General features: G+C 36.1%; 1 protein-coding gene across 7 annotated transcripts in view; it reads left to right on the forward strand.

The window, feature by feature from the left end:
- Positions 1 to 26,802, forward strand: part of LOC131073079 (uncharacterized) — a 133,847-nt gene that overhangs the window by 40,032 nt on the left and 67,013 nt on the right. For all 7 annotated transcript variants that reach the window (XM_058009439.2, XM_058009441.2, XM_058009437.2 and 4 more), the window contains 2 exons: positions 17,969 to 18,120; positions 19,390 to 19,572. In XM_058009439.2, the coding sequence (XP_057865422.1) occupies positions 17,969 to 18,120; positions 19,390 to 19,572 (335 nt within the window). The remainder of the gene's footprint in view (positions 1 to 17,968; positions 18,121 to 19,389; positions 19,573 to 26,802) is intronic.

The following is a 26,802-nucleotide window of genomic DNA, read 5'->3' on the forward strand; positions in this document are numbered from 1 at the left end:
GACATCATTCGAAGTTTTTTTTTAAAAAAAGTAGGGTTTGATTTTTTTTTTGAAAACTAGATTCTTCAAAAAAATTGTGAAAATTCAACAAGAATTGTGTTAAATCTTGTGTAAATAACTTAGAAATGATTTAGACTACCTAGGAATCATTTGTAATCAATCTAAATGCAACAAAAAATAAACAAATTGTTTTAAAAAAGCATAGAAAAAAAAATTAAAAAACTTACTTGGAATCTGATTTTCCCTTCAAATCCCCTTCAAATCCCCTTCAAATCCACTTGGAATCACTCAATAACCACCCCAAATCACCTTCCAAGCCTTCCAAATGAGTTTCCCCCTTCTCAGCCCAAAACATAATTGGAAAACAAAAAACAAATGAGTTTTTAAGCCGTTTTCGGCTGTATAGAAAACACGGGCGAGTTTCCTGGCGAGTAGAAGTCATTACTACTCGCCAGGGCCAAAAACTCGGCGAGTTTTTGTGACTCGCCGAGTATTCGGCGAGTTTGTCATCTATGCTTAGCCATATTCTGTTCATTTCCAAGACCTCATGAATGCTTGAGCACACTTGGAGGGGGAAGGAGGAATCTTCTAACACTTAGCCATATTTTGTTCATTTCCAAGACTTCTTGAATGCTTGGGTGCACTTGAAGGCTAAAGGAGGATGTTTTTAACACTTAGTAAAGTTTCATGCCATCCTAAGACTTGGGCGCATATGGGGCCCCGAGGAGGAATTTTGGACAAAAGGATTAATCCTCCTCTTCTTGGTATTTATGCCCAAGGATAGATTCCTGGCGCACTCAAGGCTTGGAGGAGGATTTTTGGATAAAAGGATTAATCCTCTTGGTGTTTGCGCCCAAGAATAGTTTTTTGGTGATTTTGATTTTGAAGGAGGATTCTCTGACAGCCAAAATTCAACCATCTACTTGTTTCATTGACTTTCTGGATTTGGAACTGGATGCTTCAATTCTTTCTGCACTCAGTGGTCACTTGTTGCCAAGGATAGACCTAAAATTAGACTTACTTAAAATAGTAAGTTCTTCCAAACACAAAATTAGGGCAAACAAGGACACAATGAAATTAAAAATAGACAAAGTTAAAAATATTAAGTTTGTTTAAACTCAAAATTAGGCCAATCGAGGCCACTATGAAACCTTCTAAAAATAAACTTACCAAAATAGTAAGTTCATGAAAAACACTCAAATTTCACGAGGAGTTCAAATGAAAGATTTTCTTTTCTACACTTAGCCCAAATTTCACTATGCCCTTGATTACATACTTTGTTTCCAAGTCTGTAGGATAGAAACCCTAAAAATAGGTAATTCTCGCTTCCAAACTTAGCACAAAAATCATCAAAACTGAATTCCGTGATCTAGAGTGCATTTTCACCCCTGGGGAGGAATCTTTTCAATTCATCCTTTTGCTAGTGAATCCCTTGTTCTATCATTGCAATCTCTTCCTTGGACGATGATATCATCCACTCAATGATGTCCTCTTCTCAGCATCCAAAGTCTTGCTCCCTATAAGGTACCTGAAAAGGACAAGGAAACATTGTGAAGTACAAGTATCAATCAAGTTCATGGTTAGCAAAATGCAAAGTTCTAAGGATAAATCAATAAGCACAATGCATTTCTTAATATATCCAAACCCTAATACTCGACTTGATGACAATATTAAGATTGTATACTCATTAAAATCCATTCCATACTTAGGCATTTCATGACCTCCAAAAGCCAAAATCCAAAGCAACAAGACCTTGTAACTCATTCCTTAGGGTTGAGAGACAACACTGATTGCAAAAGACTTGGTTTATTTAGCGAGAAGAGGGGGTCCCCATTTGCAATGGGGAGATGTGTGAAAACATCACAACATCTAGCGCCAATTCGAATAAGTGTTCTTGAACACTTCAAAGATAAAACCTAATCCATTCCTAGAATCTTTAGAAAATTCTATCCAACCTATCAAATGGCTAGAAAATATACTCGAAAAGGAAGCATAATCTCGGATTGGATCAAGTCACTCATTGTCGGATTACACAAGTATGGTTTGGTTTCACTAAGTCAGTAATAATCCTTTGCATTGTTAGGAATAGCTTAGATTTCTAAACCCTCATTCTTTTGCATTTCATTTCAAAGCCTTTGTTAGGGTTAGTTTCAAGAGCGTTATTGCAATATCATAAGTCATTCAAGTCCTTGAGCTTAGAATTGATAAAGTTTTCCTTGTGAAAGAATTGATCAAGCATAGAACAATTGTGTAAGTCCCTTTGTGATACCAGCATCTCACATCATTTCAACTGAGTTTATCGAATTTGCATTGTCAAGAGCTGACTAAAGAAACCTTGGGGTAGCCTTATTTGATCACATTGTTTAGCATATAAGGTTTCCTTGTTCAAGAGAGGATATAATACTTAGTATTTTATTCTATGTTCAAAGTGCATAAAAAACACATCAACACTAGCTAGATAATTAATTAAATTAATTTCAAATGTCTCACAAATAAATAACATCATAACTATTTATTTGTTAATAATTATTAAATTTTTTTAACTAATTAATTATTAAATCGTTTGCTGCCCACACAATTGGATCATGTAGGACGACTCCAATGCCAAGACCTAGTTCACCTTCCCCTAAACTTGTACCTAGCACACAACATAGGATCTCACCAGGAAACTTTAGTAGCAATTGTTAGTTAGTAATAATATCATAATCCCAATCATGCATGATACAATAAAGGAACTTAATTTACTAGCTGTTTGTAATGCATTAAAATAATTATTGCAACTAAATCACATTGAAGCTTGTATATGCACACAACATATATTCCAAATCAAATAGCAGAAAAGACTGAAAATGTGGGATGCGACAAGATGCAGACTAGGCTGAAGGTATTGATTGCCAAAGATCTCCAAGTAATGTGTTCAATTTGTTTGGTGGAGTAGTTAGTTGGATGAGCAAGAGGCTAACAGTTATTGTACTATAAACTAGAAAACATGAGTGCATTGCAGCCACTCATGCATGAAAGGAAATAATTTGTTTAGTGAAGAACCCTATGTATTATTTTGAAGTGAAGCATATTGATGTGCAATGTCATTTTGTCAAAGAAATGTTATATGGCAATAGGTGTTGCTGGAGACGGTTGATTGTTGACTCATTGATGAAGTTTGTTGGTAATGTTAAGTTTTCTTGGTGTAGGAAAGCAATTGGTATGGCTATCCTTAGTAGTTTATCTATGAATGCGTGCCCTCTAATGCAATTTTTTTAATAATTGGTTGATTTGTTGGATGTATTGTGTATCTCATAGAAGCAAAAATTAGTAATAAAATGTGATTAATTGTATTGGCACTCAGCACTTGGCTCATGCTAGATATATGTTATATGCACCAGAGATGCAAAAATGGGGAATAAAATGCGATTAATGGCATTTCATTTGTACATAGCGCTTGGGTTGTGCTAGTTAAAGTTCACACAAATGTGGGTTACTAAATAACTTGTTTTCAACATTTTGTCAAAAAATCAGTGTTCCACGGGCGTTGGGGATGGGGGGACGTGTTTCCGGGACGGGGGGACCAAGGGCCTAAATTTGGGGACGGCGGGGGGGTGGCGGGGTGGTGGTTCTCATATACTTATACATATACATATAGTACTTGAAAAACTAGTTTTGAAAAGATGTATGACAGTATTACAGTGTAAGAATTACATTTCAAATGAGACTATAGGAAATTTGAAATACTAAATCTAAATACCAAGATTTCTAAGTTGTGTTGTTATATGTAGCCTAATCAAACTCGGAGGTTAGATTTTCCCTACTTCTATCGGTGCGGTTTCCCCCTATATTTTTCAACGGGGGTTTGGGGGCAGCGCCCCCAAGTTGGGGTCAAGGGGCATCGCATATAAGTGGGGGTGACAGGAGACGTCTGGGCATCTCCTTGTCCTTGGAGAGACGTCTGCACGTCTCTCAAAGGACGGGGAGACGCTCAAACTTCTCCCAAGGAGACGTGGAGGCGTCTCCATGTCTCTCTGGGAGATGCCCAGACATCTCCCAAGGAGACTGCACGTCTCTCAAAGGATGGGGAGACGCCCAGACGTCTCCCAAGGAGACGTAGAGGTGTCTCCATGTCTCTCTGGGAGACGCCCAGACGTCTCCCAAGGAGACGTCTCCACATCTCCCTAGGAGACGTGGGGATGTGGGGACGTCTCCGCGTCCCAGTGGCGCTTGGGTGGCAGTGGTGGGATGGCGGGGGACGTCATGTCCCCGTCCCCCCGTCCCTGAGACGTTTCTGACAGGGGGACGCGCCCAAAAAGGGGGGGGATGCGTCCCCGTGGAATGGGGCAAAAAATACAATTTTTAGGGTCTAGAGTAATTTTTTTCCATTCTTTCTTTGTTTAAACTCATATAATTGAATTCCATTTACACTTGTATTTGACCATGTGAGTGGTGTGTAAATGTACTACTACTATGGTATATACCATGCATGTTTTACTATAGACTGTACATTGTCTTGTTATATTGTGATTGCAGTTATTCCCTTTTGCTACATTTAAGATTCTATTAGCATTGCTTTGCTTGCATAGGTTTTTATTGATTTTATTTCCCTTCATGGGTTGAGTGGAGCTAATACCATTTGTTTTGTAGGGCAACTTGCTATATTTGCTCCTAAAAGCATAGCAAAGTCAATACAACATTTGCAACAATAAAATTGAAACCTAATATTTAGCTGCAAAAGAAAAGTGGGAAAGTTGCTTTTAAATAAAATTGCATAGTTGTAATGGAAATTTGATTGCAAGACGTTGTAGGTATTTAGTGCCTTGGCCATGGAAGTACCAACATGTATGAGTTTTGTGCTTGTACAATCTGAAAGGGTGCTAAAATTGTGATTCCTTAAAGTTTGAAAATCGCCAAACTCATCCACAAGAATGACTTCTATATCTAGATTTAGGAAGAGTCTAATGATTGTAGTTGTGTACCTCTAACTAATTTCAACATCTCTATGTGGTGCCACCCTCATAGGCAAGGAAAGTATCTTTATGTTGTAATATTTGGGCAACAAAGCAAATGCTAGGAGATACAAGGCTGTAGCCATATGTAATGTCCCCTTCTTCGACCTAGGTGTTTAGGAAGGATCCCATAGCCTATCTAATTCTTGTAGGCTAATATGGGGACTTGGAGAGGGAATATTTTAATTAATTAAATTTAAAGTTGTCCTACATAATTATTTTTCAGACAACTTGAGTTTAGTTAATAATTTTTTTTTTAAAGATGACAATGTGCGTTAAAGTGATAATACAAGGATCCAAAGTGAATTAAAAATTAGAAGGGTCATGTTGACGTGTTTTTTATGATTACGTCAAACACATAATAAAGTTACCAACGATCACCTTGCTCTCTCTTGAACAAAGTTAAACCGTATGCTAAGATTGCAATGAGATCAAATGGCTAACTCCAAGGTTCCTTCGTACATGGACGTGACTCAATTGGCAAATGTGATTGCTGGTAATCCAAGGGGCCTTACGTTTGGATCGTTCTTTCACGTCATCACTGTAGCTGGAACTCCATCATCGGATATGGCAATTATGCGATGCTTCTGATTCGAACGAACTAAAATGAATGAAAATAAAGGGGAAAGGGTTTAGAAGGATCTAAATCTACTCCTAAGGGCAGTGATATCAACAGTTAATGCTTTGATGGACAAATTCCAAATAAACCAAGCTCTGCTTCGCCAAGTTTAACTACAACTCCGCAAGAATTGGTGCAATCTTTTGAGGATGATGAAGGATTTCACATTGAGAAAGTGCGTTTGAATACCCAACACGACGCAATACAAACGACTATCACAATTGAACTTAGCACAAATTTGGTGGCTCAGGCTAACTTTACTCTGCAACTTACAATCAACAAGATGCAAAAAGTATGAACAATGTTTCACTGTTATTATCTCAAAACTTATTGCAACAATTTCATACAAGTCTCCCTCCTGCTTTACAAATAAGGGGGTCACCCCTTTATATAGGCTTCAAGCCTTTGCTACATGCAAACCCTAATTAGGGTTTCACCCTAGAAGATTCCCCACTCAAGGTGCAACAAGGTGGGAATTGACAATTAATACCCATTTAGCCCACATACAATCAATTCAAATAAGCCCAAAATGGCATCCATTTGTGCATTAAATGCACCCCATTACATCAAATTTGCCCGAAATACCATGAATATTCCTCATGCAGACATAAATGCCCATCATTCCTCCATGTGACGGCAACATGCGGAATCAATCTGTCATAAAATCATAAATATGGCGACTGCATGCAAAAGATTATGCATTCAACATGCATTGACCGGGTCGCCACTTAATTGGAATATTCCAGAAATAAGTGTGCCACCTCTACTTGTCAACCTTCCATTTTTGAATTTTAGGGGGAAATTTGGAGGTTTCTCTTGAGATTCACTTTATCTAGCTTGGGCGCTATTTCCATGCAGGGAAGGATTTCACAATTCTTTCTTTCTTCCATGATGACCCTCCTTTGGCGCCCTTCCCAGGATTGGGGCACTATTTGCCTGTGGTGGAGGAATTTGTCAAGTTTGGAACTTTCCATGATACCTCTCCTTGAGTGCCCTTTCAACTCCTAGGGTGCTATTCTTCTATAGGCGTGGAATTTTACACTTTCTCCATTCTCCTTGATCCTATCATTTTAGCGCCCTTGACTCTTTAGTGGGATTTTGACTAAGTCATGGAATTTTTCACTAGGGAGGGAATTTGATTGATTTTGGATTTTCCATGGATCCCTAGTTTTGGCGCCCTGCACCTTGTCTTGGGCACTAAATTTCTTTGGTCATGGAATTTGCAAATTTCAACTTTTCCAAGCAATATGCTTTTTGGTGCCCCTCCACCTTCTTGGGCACTATTTTGGCACTTCGGAGGATTTCCATAATTTTGCACTTTTCCTTGACTCTATGGATTTGGCGCCTTACCCTTTGACTGGGCGCCATTTTCACCCCTTCATGGAATTTTGTGTTCTCTTGGTTTTTCATGGATATTTCACTTTAGCATCCATCTGACTCCCTAGGGCAGATTTTTCACTCGGTCAAGGATTCATTGAATTTCTTGATTTCCATGAGCACCTTGATTTGGCGCCCTACTTCATCCTTGGGCGTGGATTTCATTGGATGATGGAACTTCATTATCCTCCCTCGCCAGACTCAGACAAATTGGTGATTTTAGATCCAGGATGCCACCTTAGGGAATTTGAAGAATTCTTCCATGCCTTAGGAGATTTTGACACTTTCCATTCTTGGATTGATTCCCACACAGCGAAATTTTGATTAGTCTGCCTACTTTTTGACCTTTCGGGTTGGCACAGATTCTTTAGGAATGCTCAGTCTTCAATGTTTGCCTGAATAGTCCTGCTACAGATAAACTTTCCAAAAATAGAAACTTTTCAAAACGTTAGAGTTAGAGCCCAAAATAGGACTATAAATAGAAACTTGCTAAAAATAGAAATTACTAAAAATAGTAAGTTTGATTTTTGGCAAAATGAAGACATTCCAACATGTAGTAAAATCCCTAAAAATAGAAAGTTGTTCCGATTTCGCTCAAATTTTATTGGGAGGTTCCTTGAAGGGTCCCGATTCGTGTTCTACACTTAGTTTTTTAAAAACCCTAAAAGAAACCCCTAAAATCGAGGACCAAAGGATAAAACCCTAAAATTGACAAAACGAGCCCTAGACTCAACCAAATTCGCTCAAACAAAAAGCAATCTTGACCAATTCAACCCCCAAATACTTGCGAAGCAGAGAGACTAGAGAGATTGCCACCAAAAGACCCAAAAAACCAAAACCAAAAGACCGATAGGGCCTAAAAAGTAGGGGGTCCCCACTTGCAATGGGGCGATGTGTGAAAATGTCACAACAAGTCACTTTGTACAATTCAAAAATAAAAGGTCTCGAAAGTTCTTAGGCAAGATATAAAAGGAGTGGTAAAAAGGGGAAAAGATCATCTTTGGTTATTTAATTTCTCATGGTGAAGTTTGGATTGTGTGTTCAACTTGGAACCCTAGGATGAAAACCCTAAGGGTATTTGGCTTCAGATAAATGATTTCTTCCTAGCCAACTTAGAGGTGGATTTATTCAGGATTCACATTTATGCATAATCAAAGATTTAGACTTCAGAGAGTTTGGGTGGGATTGCAATATTTGATATGAAGTCAGGGTTGTGCAAGAATCAAATTTATTGAGATTTGTGGACAAATAATAAATTTGAAGGAGATTGCTGTTGTATGCAGACTTTTTTATTCAAGAGGTGATTTGATTTACTGCTAAACAAGTCTCACCATTTCTTGCTGCCAACCTGTAGCTGTTGTATAAAAGGTATTACAACCCCTATATGTAGGATTTGGGGGGCCTTTTAAGGTGACATGTAGCCTGAAGGAGTTGTTGGAAATCAAATACTGGCTGGCAGACTTTGAGGAAAAGTGAGGATAAAGGGAAAAGGAAAGTGCATGTGATGATGGTGACGTGAAGTATGGTAACGTGTTGCTAGTGCCTTTAATCTTGCAATCACCTTGTTCCTCTTGCTGCACTTGGTCAAGGAGGTTATGGGATACACAAATATCCCAGTCAACATTTTGAGTGTTGAAAACCTCTCCATATTAGATGTCAGGGATCTTAGGACAGTTTGTGGAGGATTTTATATAGCCGCTTGGATATGGCTACTTTGTAACAGCAAGATATATGAGTTTAGAGATTGTTACTTATTTCTGAGTTTTGTGTTAAAACATCTGTTAATTGTAATCATTGAAATCAGAAGTATTTGGTAGAAATTATTTAATGTGAACAGCCTGATTTCATATTTGCAATTTTTAGTAACTTAGTTCTATTATCATCATAATAGTTCAATATATGCACCCTTTTAGAAATGCTTTTGTGGGATCATTCTCCTTAGTTACTATTATGATCTTTATTTATTCTGTCATGGAGTCTATGCCGTCATATATTTTGACCAAACATGGTCAATACATATTGGTAAACCTGATCATACTCAAGATGAGCTGAGTGAAACTCTTTTATTGCAAGATCAAAAGTGTAGCAGTACAAAGATTAATAACCCAAACAAATATATAATGCACAAATAAAAGAGAGTAGACTTGATTGTTTGCAAAAAATAATTTAAATTTATAATAATAAACTTCAAATGCATTTTGGAGTTTTAAGTCCTCATCAATAGAATGAGTGAATTAGGTCCTCATAAGCAAAGGTCCTAAACACATTTAGAGTTTATTATTGCAAATATTTTCTTTTGCCAATAATTGAGTCTCCTCTCTTTATTTGTGCATTAAATTGTTGTTTATATTATTATCCTTTGTTTTGTTGCACTTTCAATCTTGCAATAAAGCCCACCAGTCGTCATCTAGGAACTAAGCTTTGACCTTTGGGGCACACTTTGAATTTTACTGTCATGTTACACTGCAAAAGTTTTTGATTAAGGAACAAATAGGTTTTGAAGGGACCCGAAACCCTTTTTACAAAATGCTGCTTAAAAAGATAGGCATATCAGAGCCAGCAGCCAAAATACAACAAAAAGCCAACAAAACATTAAAACCCAGAAACCAGACAGCAAACTATAGAAAACCTAATTCAAATTCTTGAGTGCCTCCGCTGCCTCTGCTTCCATCTGAGTCATGTTGAGAGCAATCTTTTTCAGATCTTGAATGTCTTGGTTGGCGGCTTTCTTTTTCAAATTGGCTCTTATCCTTTTGGAGGGATTTGTGTTCACATCTTGTATCTTTTCAAGCGAATCCACATCAACCACCACCCCTTCCTGCTGAAGGCCTGCAAGTTTCCCAACCATAGTATTGATGCTTTCCGTTGAGCTCTTAACCACTTTATGGCTGTAGGTCACAAGGGATATGAGGTTGTCATTGACTTTTTGGAACTTATTTTCCTGCTGTTTCAGTCTACCATCATGATCCTTCTTGAATTTCTCTTCCAGTTTTATAATCCTGTTATCACAATCTTTCTCATTGACAGTGCTAACAGTCTTTTGCATGGACATGTTACACTGCAAAAGTTGCTAATGAGCATGTCGCCTAATTCCCTTCACACCTTCACAAGTTGTCTTTGTGTGATGTGAATCAAATTTCAGCAAACTAATATGGTGTAAAGATAATTAAAAAAAGATATTAGATATAATTAAAATTTTGTAGAAAACTTAAATTAAAAAATAAATTCAAATAATTAATTCTAATGTAAAATATTGGAAATTCATAAAACATACTTTCAATAACTCCAACTTGAAAATGATTTTTCATTAACATTCAAATTTCCTCAACCTTGGCAAATGTTTCTTCAACTCACTTGATTTGTATGCCACTCTTTTGCATCACCAAGATAAGTGGGTGGAAGACACAATGTCTTAATAATGTATCCATATGTTGCCCCAACTGATAAATTTGTTTCTGTGCAATTTTTATCTCTATCTGTCATGACATAGACAACATTTTCAGTACACCATCTCTATTGTCTTTATGAGGATTTTGGCAATAATGTTTCTATCGTTTACATGGCTCTCAGTCAACTACCTTCATAAACAATGCCCCTTTAAGGCACCTTGCAATGACATTAATTAAAAGCCTGTTTTTGCAGTCTTTTTATCCAACTGAAATGATATACACTCTTGTTTCAGCCTAAAAATCCCTGATTGGCTGCAAATAGGTATCTACAAAATGTTTTTGTAATGCCAATCCAATAAGGTACTCCACGACATACCCAAGACCTGTGTAACTTGTAGGTGTTTGATTGATTGCTGTCACCATTTCGTACCAATATGGTGATCTCACTAGGTTATAATGAAAGTGAAACCCATTGGTTTATATGCAATGCACCATGTGCTCATCTACCATGTCCTCTCCTCATTTTAAAATGCACCATCTAATGGGCCCGTTTTGTTGAAAAGGAGTTTCATCTTCTTGGAAAGACAGTGTCATAGCAAATGGATGTGGGGCAACCATTATTGAAGAAATGGAAGATAGCCCTAAAGTTGGCTTTTATGATCCTTCCTTGCCTAGAGGATGGCTTTATGACTTTGCTCTCTTGTTTGTACTTTTTGTTGCTTATTGCTCTTTTATATATATGAGTATTCACTCCCTCAACACTTGTTTATTCAACCCTAGACAAATTCTGATTTATTGGCTGGCCATTGCACACAAGTGAGCTTTTACTTGACCATATGTGCTCTTATACTCTTTATTGCGCTGACTACCACACAAAAGATAACTTCCACCTCCAAGAATCCATTCAATAATCATGAGATGCTGCCAAAGAGGTGATCCTTGATCAAATGTGAAAATCCTCTTTGTTCTAAGTGCATTGAACTAGAACTACCAGCCATTGTAAAATATTTGGATACCTTGTTAGTTTTTAGACCAGAAATGAAGATAAAAATGATGAGCAATAGAACACAACAAATACCCTGGGAAAACCCTCCTTCTTGAGGGAGAAAAACCCAGCCAAAATATATCTCCTATGTATTGAATGAAAAGGAGCAGAAATCTGCTTACAACATAGGCCAAAGACAAGGCCAATCTGATTCAATGAGCACCTCTCCTAGATGCAAATATTCAGTCAAATATGGTTTCTCCTTGATATTGATCTGCTTGATACAATATGGTTATCTGCTGCAAATGTACGAAGTCCTTTTGAAGTGCGAATTGATTGTAAGAATGAATTGATGATCAAATGAATGATCATCACCTTGTATATATACAAAGCAAGGTGACCTTTTATTCAAGTCGGCCTCTTTTAGAAAATATTGGAATAAAATTATTATTTATAACAAGGCCGACTTGCCTTGATATTTATTCATTTACCATTTATTGTTTTAAATTTGAGAGAAATGTATCTCCCGCTGCTATAACATTAACACTCCCTCTTAGCTAGGGAGGTATCTTTCTAGATATCCATGTCATGGAGTCTCTCAACATGACACCCACAATGACTACACTCATTTGTGGAAAAGAGTTCATCATGGAGTCTCTCAATGTGATATTGTCATAGAGTCACTCAACATGATGTCCACCATGGCTACTCCCATGTGTGGAAAGAAACATGTGTACAAGTGCCTATCACAGAGTCTCTCAATGTGATATTGTCATGGAGTCTCTCAACATGACGTCCACCATGGCTACTACCATGTGTGGAAAACCAAAAGTACAAAGGGTTCATCACGGAGTCTCTCAATGTGATGTTGTCATGGAGCTACTCAACATGACGTCCACTATGGCTACTCCCATGTGTGGATAGAATCACATCTTTGTCTCAAAGATGGACGAGGGCTTTCACCTCATATTTCTCCGTTTCAAAGAAATATGCATTATAGCAAAGCTCACTGATGTTGAGTCTCCTTCTCAGCAAGGGCACCATTCACCACTACTCCAAGCTTGCCTCAAAAATGTGCAAACTTCACTCTGGAAAGAGGCTTGGTGAGAATATCAGCCGTTTGATCATCAGTGCAAATGTACTTGAGTTAAATTGCTTTCCTCAACACCATATCTTTGATGTAATGATACTTGATCTCTACATGCTTTGTCCTATCATGAAACACTGGATTTATTGAGAGCTTCACACAGCTTTGATTATCACAATGAATCATAGTCGGCTCCAATGATTGCCCAAACAATCCCGCAAGGAGCTTTCAAAGCCACATTGCTTCTCGAGCTGCTACACAAACTGCAATATATTTGGCCTCAACAGTGCTAAGTGCCACAGAAGTTTGCTTCTTGCTACAACACGAAATCATGGCAGATCCCAAACTGAAGCAGCATCCGGAGGTGCTCTTCCTATTAGTTACACTCCCGGCCAAATCAGAATCAAAATAGCCTTGTAACTTCAATTCTTCACAGGAAGTATATCTCAAGCCATAACTCACTGTGCCACGTAAGTATCGCAAGATATGCTTTGCTGCAACTAGATGTATTTGTCTTGGCTCACACATGAATTGGCTGAGAGCACTCACCACATAACAAATGTTTGGTCTAGTATTGACTAGATACATCAATGATCCAATCAATTGTTTGTATATGGTGGGATCTACCAAATCTGAATCAGCTGCAGATTCACTCAATTTCTTTAAATTTGTCTCCATAGGAGTAGACATAGACTTGCAATCCATCATTCGAAATCTTTTCAAGATGTCTATAGTGTATTTTTCTTGGCTTAAAATAATTTCATTGGGTCTTTGCCACACTTCTAGTCCCAAGAAGTAACGCATAAAACCAAGATCCTTCATCTCAAACTCAGAGGCTAAATATTTCTTGCATTTGACAATGAGATGCTCTACTCCAGTGAGAAATAAATCATCAACATAGAGAACCAATATCAAAACCTCACCATCAACTACCTTGAAGTAAAGATTGGAATCTGCATCATTCTTGGAGAATCCCAAGCTCAACAAATATCGATCAATCCTTTCATACCATGCATAAGGTGCTTGCTTAAGGACGCACAATGCCTTCTTCAATTTGCGTACATGAGACTCCTTCCGATGAATCACAAAACCGTCTGGCTGCTCAATGTACACTTCTTCAATCATACCATTAAGAAATGCAGTCTTTACGTCCATTTGATGTAGCTTCCACCCTTTGGCGGATTCAATAGCAATATTAGTCCCGATAGATGTATATTGAGCAACATGAGCAAATGTCTCCTCATAATCATTCCCTCCTTCTGAGAGAATCCTCTTACCACAAATCTCGCCTTGTGCTTTCAATGCTACCATCAGTTGCATGCTTGATTTTGTAGAGCCACTTGGAAGACACAATTGATTTCCCTTTAGGCCTCAGAACAACATCCCTAACATCATTCTTGATTATGGACTAATATTCTTTTGTTATTGTATCTCTCCATACTTGATGATTGGAGGCTTCGTCAAAACTGGAACGCTCAGAATCAATGATGTCACTCATCAATGCCACCTAACCTAGAAACTTCTGTGGTCTCTTGCTTTCCTAAAGGTGCCTTGAGGAGCTGCATACTTTTCTACCTCTTGCATAGTTTGTCTAGCCCATAGAAGTCTCTTTCGACCTATAGCAATGTCTCTTGGTCCATTAGTTGGTTCTATGAGATCAATTGGATCAATAGTCTCGACTGGCTGATTAGACTCCCTCTGAATCTCAGAAGTATGATCAGGATATATATCCATAATAGAGTACTCTCCTGCTCTTCACCGTCCATCTCCATGTAAGACTCCTTAGATCTTTTGAAGGCTACTTCCTCTTCAAAAGAGACATCCCTGCTCATCTCAATCTATTTCTGCCCTGGAATGTAGATCCTGTAGTCTCGTGAAGACTTACTATAATCCACAAATATTCCTTTCTTGCCTGATGGTTCTAGTTTAGATCTTTTATCCTTAGGCACATGAATATAAATAGGATAACCAAAAATTCTTAAATGACTAACCTTAGGCTTCACACTTGTGAAGGCCTCTTCAGGAGTCATGTTTCCTAATATTCGATGAGGGCTTCGGTTTTGAACATACACGGTGGTCTTGGAAGCTTCTACCCAAAGGAAAGTCTTTAAATCTTGAGCATGAATCATAGCTTTGGCTGTCTCAACTATGGATCTATTCTTTCTTTCAGCAACTCCATTTTGTTGAGGGTTATACGGAACGCAAAACTCCCTCTTGATCCTTGCCTCGATGCAGAAATTACGAAATCCTCCAGAAGTGTATTCTCCTCCATTGTCTGATCTCATAACTTTAGTTCTTTTCTTGGAAATGTTTTCAAATTGAGCCTTGAATTCTTTGAATCTATCAAGTACTTATTCAGACTCATTAGATATCAAGAAGTAAATCCAAGTCTTCCGAGACTAATCATCAATGGAAATCACATAATACCAAAATCCACTCAAAGATGCCACAAACATTGGTCCACATAAATCAGAATGAACAAGATCCAAAATTCCCTTTGATCTACTATCACTACTATGAAAAGGACTCTTGATGTTCTTACCAAGTGCACATCCTCTACAAATGCCATTGTGCTCTAGACTTAGCTTTGGTAGCTTGATAACCATCTTCTCCATGGATGGAAGAGCTCTGAAGTGTAAGTGAGCAAGTCTCCTGTACCATAGCTCACTCGAACTGATAGAGTTGTGCAATAATGCCTGAACTGGATGGGATGAATAGAAAGTATGTATAGGCTCTCTTGACGGACACCAATCACACGAGCTGTTTTACTAGAGTTCTTAGGCCAAACAAGGACTTTCCCTTCAGAAAAAGCAACTTGGTACCCTTTGTCCTCCAATGCTGAAATGGAGACAAGATTCCTTTTGATTCCCAGTACAAACAAAACATCACTCAAATGAAGTGGGATGCCAGAATCTAGATGAAGAGAGGTGGTCCCAACTCCTCTTACAAAATAACAAGCATAATCTCCGATTATCACTTGCAAGTTGGTTTCTCTTTCTACCAAGTCCGAAAGATGTTCACAATATCCTGTGATGTGACATGAAGCACCACTATCAATCAACCAAGTGTCATTGTCGGTAGGAATATTACTTGAAAGAGCGGAGATGAATAGAAATCCCCTTGAGTTGTCTCTAGATTCCTTTTGAGGTGACACATCATCAACATCAGCAGTAGAAGCATGTTGCTTTGGTTTTGATATGCAATCTCGAGCATAGTGACCATACTTGTCACACCTAAAACATTGAATGTGAGAGAGATCCTTCTTCTTTGGTTCAAGAACAGAATCTGATTTTTTGTCTCTATTCCTCTTGAAATTGATTTTCTCCCTTCTCTTCCTTTCCTTCTGGAAGCTTGAGCATCAAGGACATGGTTTTCTTCATTATAAGAGCTTCGCTCATTTCCTCTTGCTGCCAATCTGGATTCTTCTTGAATGCAGTCAGCTCGAAGATGATCAAACTTGGGCAGCTTAGATCTTCCACTAATGCTTTGGATAAAGGGCTCCCAAGATTAAGGAAGACCATTCAATGCCAACATAACCAGGTCTCTATCTTCAACTATATCTCCAATGGCACATAGCTGATCTCTCAACTCAGCAATCTTCATGAAGAAGGAGATGACTGAATCTCCTTTAGCCATTTTTATATGATGGAGCTGTTGTCTCAAGGCAAGAGCTCTGTTGGTATTGTTGATCTCATATAATCCTTGTAGAGTTTCAAACATATCTTTGGCTGTCTTCATTTTGGAAATAAGCAGCACTACATTATTTTTTATGGAGTCTATCAAGATCTTCCTAGCTTTTGTGCCATTTTTCTTCCATTGAGTTTTCTCAGCATCATCGGATGGCTTGGGCACATCATTTTCCACGAAGTTTAGAAGATCATTTTCTTCTAAGGCAATAAGAACTCTGAATTTCCAAGAGGTGAAATTTGATGCACCATCAAGCCTATCTTCAACCTTGACTCCGTTCACCATCTTCGATACTTAGATAGACTGCCCTAGATAAGGAGAAGACTTCACTGCTTAAACAAATCTGATTCAATCTTGCTTAAACCCACTCTAATACCATGCTAGTTTTTAGACCAGAAATGAAGATAAAAATGATGAGCAACAGAACACAGCAAATACCCCGGGAAAACTCTTTGAGGGAGAAAAACCCAGCCAAAATATATCTCTTATATATTGAATGAAAAGGAGCAGAAATCTGCTTACAACTTAGCCCAAACACAAGGCCTATCTGATACAATGAAAGATAGCACCTCTCCTAGATGCAAATATTCGGTCAAATATGGTTTCTCCTTGATATTGATCTGCTTGATACAATATGGCTATCTGCTGCAAATGTACGGAGTCCTTTTGAAGTGCGAATTGATTGTATGAATGAATTGATGATCAAATGAATGATCATCACCTTGTATATATACAAAGCAAGGTGACCTTTTATTTGAGTCGGCCTCTTTTAGAAAATAAAAGAATAAAATTATTTGTAACAAGGCCGACTTGCCTTGATATTTATTCATTTTCCATTTATTGTTTTAAATTTGAGAGATTTATATCTCCTGCCGCTATAACATTAACATACCTATACCTACATGTATTAAAATAAACTCATATCAATAAAAATCAAACAAAACTTGAAAACAACTTGAATGTTTTGGAATAAAATTTTAAATAACTTACAAAAAAGTGAAAAGAAAACTTACTTGGAATGACAAATGCCATTGATGCAAACAAAAACTTGCCTGTAGTGCCTGTAAAAGATGTCTTTACAATTCTCCAACGCATAAAAACTGCAATAGCCCTGATCAATGAAAAACAAAAGTTTCTGAAGTTTGGAGTCATAAATAAGTAGGGAATGTACTCTCATGTTTGTATTTTGTCACTTTGGTGTTTTTAGGTTTACATGAGCATTTTAATGGTTTTTAAATTTTAAAACGTGCTTTCGAAAAACACTTTTTCTAGTGGAACAGGGCTGCCAATCCTGGGGTTTTGTTTGGATACACCTAAAGCACATTTTGGGTGCTCCAGGTACTGTCCAGGTACATGTATAGCATGCCTGGGGTGTAACCCCTAGGTACTAGGCCCCAGACCCTGAACCCATTTGGTCTGGGTATGAGGGTTTAACATAAAGAGCCTGGTAACATAGCAATAAGGGTATATTATTTTGTTGCAAATATGGAATTTATGTCATGTGTGTATCTTTATACTCCGTTGAATGCAAATGATTGGTATTTTAATAAAGTTACTTATAAGTATATAACCAATTCAGTTCTTAACGTTCTATGTATTCTGTGAGTCTAGAAACTGTACGACTTTTGACACAAGACTTCTTTAATTTGGAACAGTTCTAACATCGTTTTTGAGTTAAATCATTACATGAAAACTCACTCTTTACACCCTTTTTGGATTTAAATATTTCCAATTAGAATCAGTTGTATATGTAGTCATTAAACATTCATGAACTAGATAAATCACATGATTGAAATACAGGAATTCATCTGCTTAAGTTTTTTATTGCAGGGAAGCCTGGATGGATGAAAGATCAATTTTCCTGTCCTGGGTCAACTAAGTGGGCAGATGATAGCCGGGAAAGAGATTTATACATTGAGGGGACAACTGTAACAGTTTTGGCTATGGATGGAAGGAGGAGATGGATGGACATAAAGAAACTGGTTAGTTTAGTTGGCAGATTGAATTTGTTCTAAAAATGTAGTAGTTGCAATAGACTTTGACATAACTTAAATTAAGAAATATTTAAAAGTCGAATGAAAATAACACAGTTCACAGGAAGAAAAAAAGCAATGTTATAGCTTGACCAAAAAGGAACTTTGTGCCTATTTGCCTTTGATTGGAAATGGACTCCCTTTGTGTCTTTCCTTTAGTGTTGATTGCTCAATAAAGTGGCGAATATATCCATTTAGGGTTAGATTGTAATTGGAGTAGCATTTTTGAAAGAAATGTTCTGTTGGTCAAAAGATGTAATTAATTGTATATTTTCCATTCATCCTTTTTTCGAACAACCATTATATGGGTTATGAATGTATATATGTGGACTGTTTTTTCTTGGCTTAGAAATATTATGCAAGCAAGATACCTCATCTGTTATACTTGATGCTTTATTTAAAAAGATATTATGATATTTATTTCCTATTACATGATATTATCAAACCCTTTGTAATAACTATACACTTTTTTATGAAAAGTAACTTATCTAGAGATGCCAAATCCAAGATTGCTATTGGAAACCTGTGTTTAAAAATCCAATGTTATGGGAGAACCCACAATTTTTGCTGACGAAAACTGATCCATTGGCTTAATATATTCATCCTTAAGTTGAACAAAATTGATCCTTGCAAGGAAGGAGGGGTGGAGGGGTTTGTGCATGGTTTTCAAATTGTATCATATTATTAATACTTTTTCGATCTTATTTGCCAAGTTATTTTTTTTAATGTTTGTGTATGTTAATTTGTATATTATGTATACACTTGACCTTTTTAATATATTAGTCAACAAAGGTTTTTTATGGATAGATTGAGAAAATGCCTGTGATATTTTTATTTTGTGTTATGGTGTGTTTTTGTCTGGGAATTAATGGATGCCTTTCTAAACTTGGGCTGCCCATTAGGTGTGATTTTTGAACCAGCCGCTTCAGGAAGTTGTAGGTGAAGATGGTCATTTTGCTTTGTTTGTATCATATTGTAGTTCAATATTAGGGGTTTTTGAAAAATTCTTAGTTGGCAATATTTTGATTTATAATTCTGTGGTAAAGTTGCATTGTTATGTTTGACACGTTCTGAAATATGTTTCCCAACTTAGCTGAAAATGAACTTCAGCATGTGATTGCATTTTTTGTCTTGATTGGGAATTTATTTTGCATATAATATGCACAGTTTGTCTTAGAAGCTTAATGAGAAACTTTGTTATGGTTGGACTTTTGTCAGGCTTCTGATGGCAAAGATAACTTTATTTTTGTTACAAACCTAGCTCCTTGTGTTGGAGTCAGAATTCATCTATGGCCTGAGAAAAGCAAATTGTCTTTGAGAGAGAAGGTACCTGCAATTAAAAGGGTAGTGGAGGTAACATCTAAGATGGTAAATATTCCAGCAGGACCGGCACCAAGACAGGTAATGTGTGTGGTTGAAAATGGCTAGCATTTATCTTCTTTTCTAGTGCTTGTTTTTTTTTTAACAAATAAGTTAGAGTAAATTGCATTTCAATTGAAAAACTGTATGTTTTGCTTATTAATCTTCACCTCTCTCTCTCTCTCCCACACACACACACACACTCACACACAGACACACATATGTTTAACTTTTTATGTATGTGCGTACACATCCATGCATACACACATCTTTATTAATAAGCTCCAGTAAGCTAGTTACTACATATAGATAGTTCTATCAAATGAGCGAAAGACTTTCTTCCACGAAGAGACAATCAAATGAGATCTATATCTCTTGTAAAGCAAAAAAAAGTCTCTGGTTGTGCAAGAAAACAAAAATCGGTGAATAAGAAAAAGGACACCCTTTTAGTAATGTATGGTTCATAAATCACCCCCAAAGAGCAGTACGATGAAGCATAAGAATCATCTTGATTCTTTTTATATTTGATTTCTGGAAAAAAAAGCTTCTAATCAATTGAAAGGAAGAAATTGGCTCTTATAAGAAATAAAATAAGAGTTCAATTATAGAGGGTAAACCTAAGTGTCATGCCAAAGCTACGGGAAGAATGGAACCTGTGATTGCATAAGATTGTATAGGATGGTGGAATAAACCAATGAAGAATTCATCTCATTGAAAGTCGATAAGTTGAGTCCATATAGCAAATATTGGAAGAGTAAATTTTTACTTATCTATCTATTGGGTAGTATCAGTGTATAGTAAATGAGCTATTTGTGGCATCATATTTATAGATAAAGTAGTTTGGAGAATCTATAGGGACCTTTCTTGGAAATTTAAAAGAAAAACAATACAAAAGCATAATTTCAAAGATCGCAATGTTTAGAAACTACAATAAACCAATATAATAGAGAACTACTCTTCAAAGTTCAAACCGAAAGCTCCACTATCATGAACACTGTACTCTACAAGCACAAAAAATGAAGTGACCATGTAGTCTCCATGAAACCATCCAATAATGATCACCTAAATCTCTATTCCACCACATCCATTGAGCAACAATTGTGACTACTCCAATACACCAACAAAACACCAAAAAATTGACAAAAAACTCTTTCACAAACACATCATTTCCCAACACCCAAGCCCTACACTTCTTACTTGTTAGTAGATCCAATCTCAATCATATTCAGATACAACACTAACCTTGCTTTAATCCCCACATAGAATATGCACATGTGATCATGCTATATCTCAAGGTGACCTTTGTTATGGGTCACCTTAAAGCCTACTGACACTTAACCACATTTGCATAGAATGCCTTTAGCACTTTGACCTCTTTTGTAGTGTTTGCAACATCATAACATCCTCAATATTATCAATTAGTGGTGGAGGTGGCTACAAGGAAACCCCATTCCTACTACCAAGCTCCACCAAATTGCATGCCAATGATCTAGGTAGTGACTAATACAAACTATCAAAATGGTTTGGGAGGTAGAGCTGCAAAATTCACTTCCTATGCTTTGCTAAAGGGATGGGAGAAGCCAAAGTCTCCATGAAATCTTTTTGAATAGATACCTTTGACCTTGGTGAACTTGACAATCCCATCCCCTCGCCCAAAATTTCTTTCATGAACCTTCAAGCTGCTAGAGAAGAATGAGGAAAAATAGTCGAGACTCAATTTTTTGAAACCACTTCTTTTCTCTACGAGTCTCAAGGTTTGCCCACCTTGTCTTTGTGCTTTATCCCACCTATGTTGTTAAGATTGTGCCCCATACACTGTTGGATTTAGTTGTGAAGCCACCCAAGATCAATGTGACTGAAGGAAGCAAGACAAGAAACTAGAGATGAACAAAACTCAGCACTCCCTTAGCATTGATCAACTAAGCTAGTGTCCTCTTTTAGTATAGGGAGAGGTAAGGGCTTGTTTATATAGAAAAATATGGGCATATAAAACCAAGAGGAATAATAACTATTTGTAGCCCAAAATAGGTGGGAGTTTTACCTACTTGGTAAATGCCTAATACATGGTTATGCCAACTCAGGTAAAGACAAGAAATGGTTATGGGGAGGTGGCAAATAAATCCAAAAGAGGGTGTGACATTCAACTACTCAAATGTGGGTGTGAATGACACATGTGATTGTAGGATTATGCCACGTGTCCTCATACTAACCACTATAATATAACCTAAGCCAGCCTAATAATGTTTGTAGGAAAAATAAATTCCCTAAGAGAGAAAACCTACACTAACATACACCACTTGTCATAAACCCCTAGAACTCAGCCAAAATCAAAATACACTAAAGGCACCTGCACCGGACCTTATAGAAAATGCCATTAACAACCATTAATAGAATTCATTGCCATATCCTTCATTGCAGAATTTCACACACGGGAATAGGCAACAAGGAGGACAATACATATGCTGTCAACTTCCAAAGATCCAAGAGCTAAGAAAGACATTATTTATGGTGGAATAATAAGAACAAAAATACTTGTCCAAGAGAGAAAGGAGTGAGAAAGCTATCCTAAATATAAGAATTGTGAAGGTTTAAAATATAAATAGTGATTAGTTTCAATCAACGAACTCTCCTGTTGACTAATTCACCAAGAAATCTGGTAATGTGTTGTGACGACGTCAGCAATGGAGATATGTAACAGTCCTAAGATTGGAACAAATTGATTGAACTTCTTCAGCTAGGCAGTTTAATTGCAATTAGGGCACATGCCTTTTTTGAGTGAGTTAATCACAATAAGAGAGGCACCCTTAAGTATTCGATTTTTTATCCCTTGTGAAATTGTCACTGCCATACATCCTACTTGCACTTACCATTCCACTTCATTATCGGATTTAGCCCTTATGAAGAGAGACCCCCCATATCTAAAACTGCCACTTGAATATTGGAAAATAAAAGCAGCCTTTGAAATTACCTAGGTTCCCTTAGAGTCACCATCAGACTTCAATTTTACAAAAGTTTTAGGAGTTTATTAAAGCTTTAGCAACATCATTCAAAGAATGATTCCTATGAATTAAGTGAGCGACTTTTGGATTTGATTGTGTGTAAGTTTTTAGTCATCAATGTTTCGGATCACACTCCGTGATCCATCATCAATGTTTTGGATCACTTTTCATTTCCTTGAACTCTCATTCATCTTGATGATGGATCACTGAGTGTGATCCGAAACGTTGATGACTAAAAACTTACACACAATCAAATCTAGAAGTCGCTCACTTAATTATCATGGATTGTGGAAATCTGACAGATTTGATTCCTATGAAATCTATTTTTATTTCTATTATTTGAATCTCTTATCCCTTGAATGGAGGATATTTGTGTCATCACACCCACACCCACGATCCCACGATATGTATAATGGGTAAATACAGACTTGTTCTTGTAAGTGCAAATTTTTTTCTATAGCATATGATCATAATGTTAATTATCTAAATTTGCCATAGATTCTTCAAATGGGCCAGATGCGAAGAACCTTTAATATTTGGTTCTAAAATAGAGATGGGATTCATATGGTATTATACAACTATCAACTAGAACCCAAAAAGAATAAAAACTCATCACCAACATAGGGGAAGAATCGAGGGAGTATCTTTGTGGGGCAATCATGTTTGTTTTGGTATATTTCCTCTTTAGGCATTAACAATTAATCATTATTCGTTTTGGCATAAAAATATGCGTACTGATATTTTTGGACAAGCCTGTTAGAATGAGAGTTGCATAAATGCATATTGGTTTAGGTCAAGCCAAGGGACCTTAATAATGTTCGGTATCTATTGCCAAAACAAGTTGAATACTTCATGAAATAGTCGGAGTATCAGAGAATATATAGCTGGAGAAAATTTTCAAGTCATTGCTTACAAAATGCCTCTACATACTCAATTGATTACTAGTTTGCCTAAATAATGTTGAACCAAAGAGATATTTCTGGCAGACAAATACTATTTTTTATAGGAATCAAATCTCTATTATTAAATTAATAATTTATTCATTATTAATAAATAATAAATATTATAATAATTTACAAGCGATTAATTTTTAAAAATCAGAAAAACTTTACTCGCTGTGATCGGGGATCGGGATTTTCTAAAAAAAAATTAATTGCTTTCAAAACTGAAAAATAATATTTTTTATAAAAAAAATTGTTTTTTAATTGCCCTTAGTGCGAGAAACGGCTACTTGTCCCTGGAAAAATAGTTGACCATTCCCGAGTTTTCAGGACGGATTCCAAAAATTTTTGGGGATCGATGGCTTGGAAACGTTTTTGACTGTCCCTGAGTCCCTAAACGGTTTCCGTTTCCGAAACAAGTGCCTTAAGGCCGGAAACACATTTCCGGGTAACATTGGTTATAACAAGTAAAATTTGATTCAATCGGTGCAAATAGTAAGAGAAGATACAGTTAGTCAAATTACCTCTTTACAATTTAAGCAAAGGACGTATAATACATAGATTTCTTGTCAAATCATCAAATGATGATGATGACTTTTTTTAACTGTTGATTGAATATCAATATTGGGGCTCATTAATTAAACAAGTTTCAGAAACAAAATGGAATGTGATTATGGCAAGAGGCGTAACTACAATGGCAGCAAGAGGTGAATTGTAAGAGGATGAGCATGCTCACAAAAAACATCAACTAAAATTTGACGGCTATTCACACTTCAAATTAATGACTAAATTATAAATATAATACATTATGTTCTATTTATTTATATTAAGTTTCATTAAATATATATATTACATATAAATACACACGCACATGTGTGTGTGTGCGCGAGCATGCGTGTGTATTGTAATGTCCCCATTTGGGAATGGATCAATTCCGACTTAAGGTTAGAACTATAATACAAGATTTACCCAAACTAAAGACATTTTATTATGATATTTAACTTAAAATTTCAAGAATAGTTCAAAGGATAGGACTTATCTTGATAACTTTTTTCTGATCTGTATACTTGAGATATATACATCTCAATGTTATACATTACTGCTGCTTAACTGAACCATCAGATTAGAATCATAATAAAATAGATTCTCACAACTTATGTTGTAGTTCTCCCTTGTAACTTAATCTTTAAAGGCCATGAAATGACTATAAATCTTCTCTCACAATGATCTGCTATAAACATTTCGTGTGTCCTCTCCTTTAAATCTGTTTTAGTGTTTCTATATATTTCTGCCTTGGTGTAAATCTGATATATATTTCTTACACCCTCCACCTTCACAAATCTGCATATGATCTTTTTACAGTTTAGTCTTCGGACTGGTATATATTTAATATACTATCTTGTTCATTCCACCGAATATTCCAGATATGGGTAAATAAATAAATAAGAGAATAATTCCTTGCTGCTCATTGAGCTCTCCCCAATGAGAATATAAAATAATATATGGAGGTAATCCTTGAAAAGCTCATACTCTTTTTATTAGACATGTATCCTTCGGAATTCTAATCTGATTGCTGCTTTTGGTAATCTCCAGCACTTTCATTCTGCCGGTAACTTAATAACAGCTCTGATCTGATCTGGACGATCTTCCTCCTTATTCTCCTTTCTAATGTAATTCCATTATGTTCCCCTCCAATCCCCATAAGATCTCTTTATATATCTTTATGTCTTCATGAGTAGAAAGACACCTTATGCACCTTTTCACTAATCGCACCTTTTTACTTTATAAACTTTTTATTTCTTAATCATATACTAATCGTATCGTTTTATTGCCTCTTTCTATCGAATTGGTTTCCTTTCTTTATTAACCTTTATCGCACCTTTTGTGAATAGACAAAGCGCTTCATTTATTCTTTAGCCACTTATTTTTTTTAACAAACACATCATGCCTCCTTTTAACCTTTCAAATCGTAGCCCACCAATTCTTTAATAGAGAGCACCATTTCACTTAATTTTGTTTATTACTAACTACCTCAAAAAAATACTAATTGCTTCATTTCTTTGCCACGAATCATCCTCAAAGATAATTGCATGAGTTGTTTGCTTTAGATATAATCACCTATTTTCAAATGATGACTGGTCGGTTAGCATCATTCTTTCAAAGATGATTTCTTATTAAGTCTATATTTATCTTTAGTGAATTCTCGATTATGTTGAGCACTGTTGATTATCTGTATCTCCTTTAGTTGCTGATTGTTCTTTAATAACTAAAGTTGTTGTCTTCACAACATTGGTCAAACTTAACTTCATGTGCTGTCTATTGTGAGGGGACAATATCTGACACAGCAGTTTACTTATATGTAATTTAATAATTAACTTTATTTAGTATGATTTAATAATACAGTATTTATATTATTTTTGCAATAATGTATTATTATAGTTTGTTATTCTCGATTATGTTGAGCACTGTTGATTATCTGTATCTCCTTTAGTTGCTGATTGTTCTTTGATAACTAAAGTTGTTGTCTTCACAACATTGGTCAAACTTAACTTCATGTGCTGTCTATTGTGAGGGGATAATATCTGATACAGCAGTTTACTTATATGTAATTTAATAATTAACTTTATTTAGTATAATTTAATAATACAGTATTTATATTATTTTTGCAATAATGTATTATTATAGTTTGTTATTTTGTCAATCATATAATATTGTAAAATTTATATTATTATTTGATAAATATGAAATTAATATTAATTATATAGTTCATTCTATTCATATATATATATATATATATTATATATTTTAATTGTATTATTATTTATTATGTTAGCATGTTTTGATCGTTTAGATGGGGACATCACATGTATATATGTATATATATTACACAAAAATATACATACATATGCACACCTGTGTGTATATACATACATACATATATACATACTAAGTCACCAGGTTCGAATTCGAATTCGAAGTTCGACAACTTTGAAATTCGAATGAAGTTCGATGCGGAAAAAATTCGAAATGTATAAAATTCGAATTAAATTCGCCATATGTAATTTTAAATTTTTTTTTTAATAAATATATGTAATATATCTATAAATTTGCGTAAATAGTTTAACATTGATAAATAGATTTGAAATCATTACAAAAAGATGACACATTTATAAAATATAAACCGTAGGAAACATATGCTTTCACTATTGCAAAGATGTTCTTTTGTCAAATAGGTACAATAACAGTCAAAAACTTTAGAACTTTAAAATAACTCTAAGTCATCAGGAGCACTTGGCTGGGATGCCAAATCATCATCATCTGTATCACTACTC

Source organism: Cryptomeria japonica, chromosome 3 (genome assembly GCF_030272615.1).
Source record: "Cryptomeria japonica chromosome 3, Sugi_1.0, whole genome shotgun sequence".
In the NCBI taxonomy this organism is placed as follows: domain Eukaryota; kingdom Viridiplantae; phylum Streptophyta; class Pinopsida; order Cupressales; family Cupressaceae; genus Cryptomeria; species Cryptomeria japonica.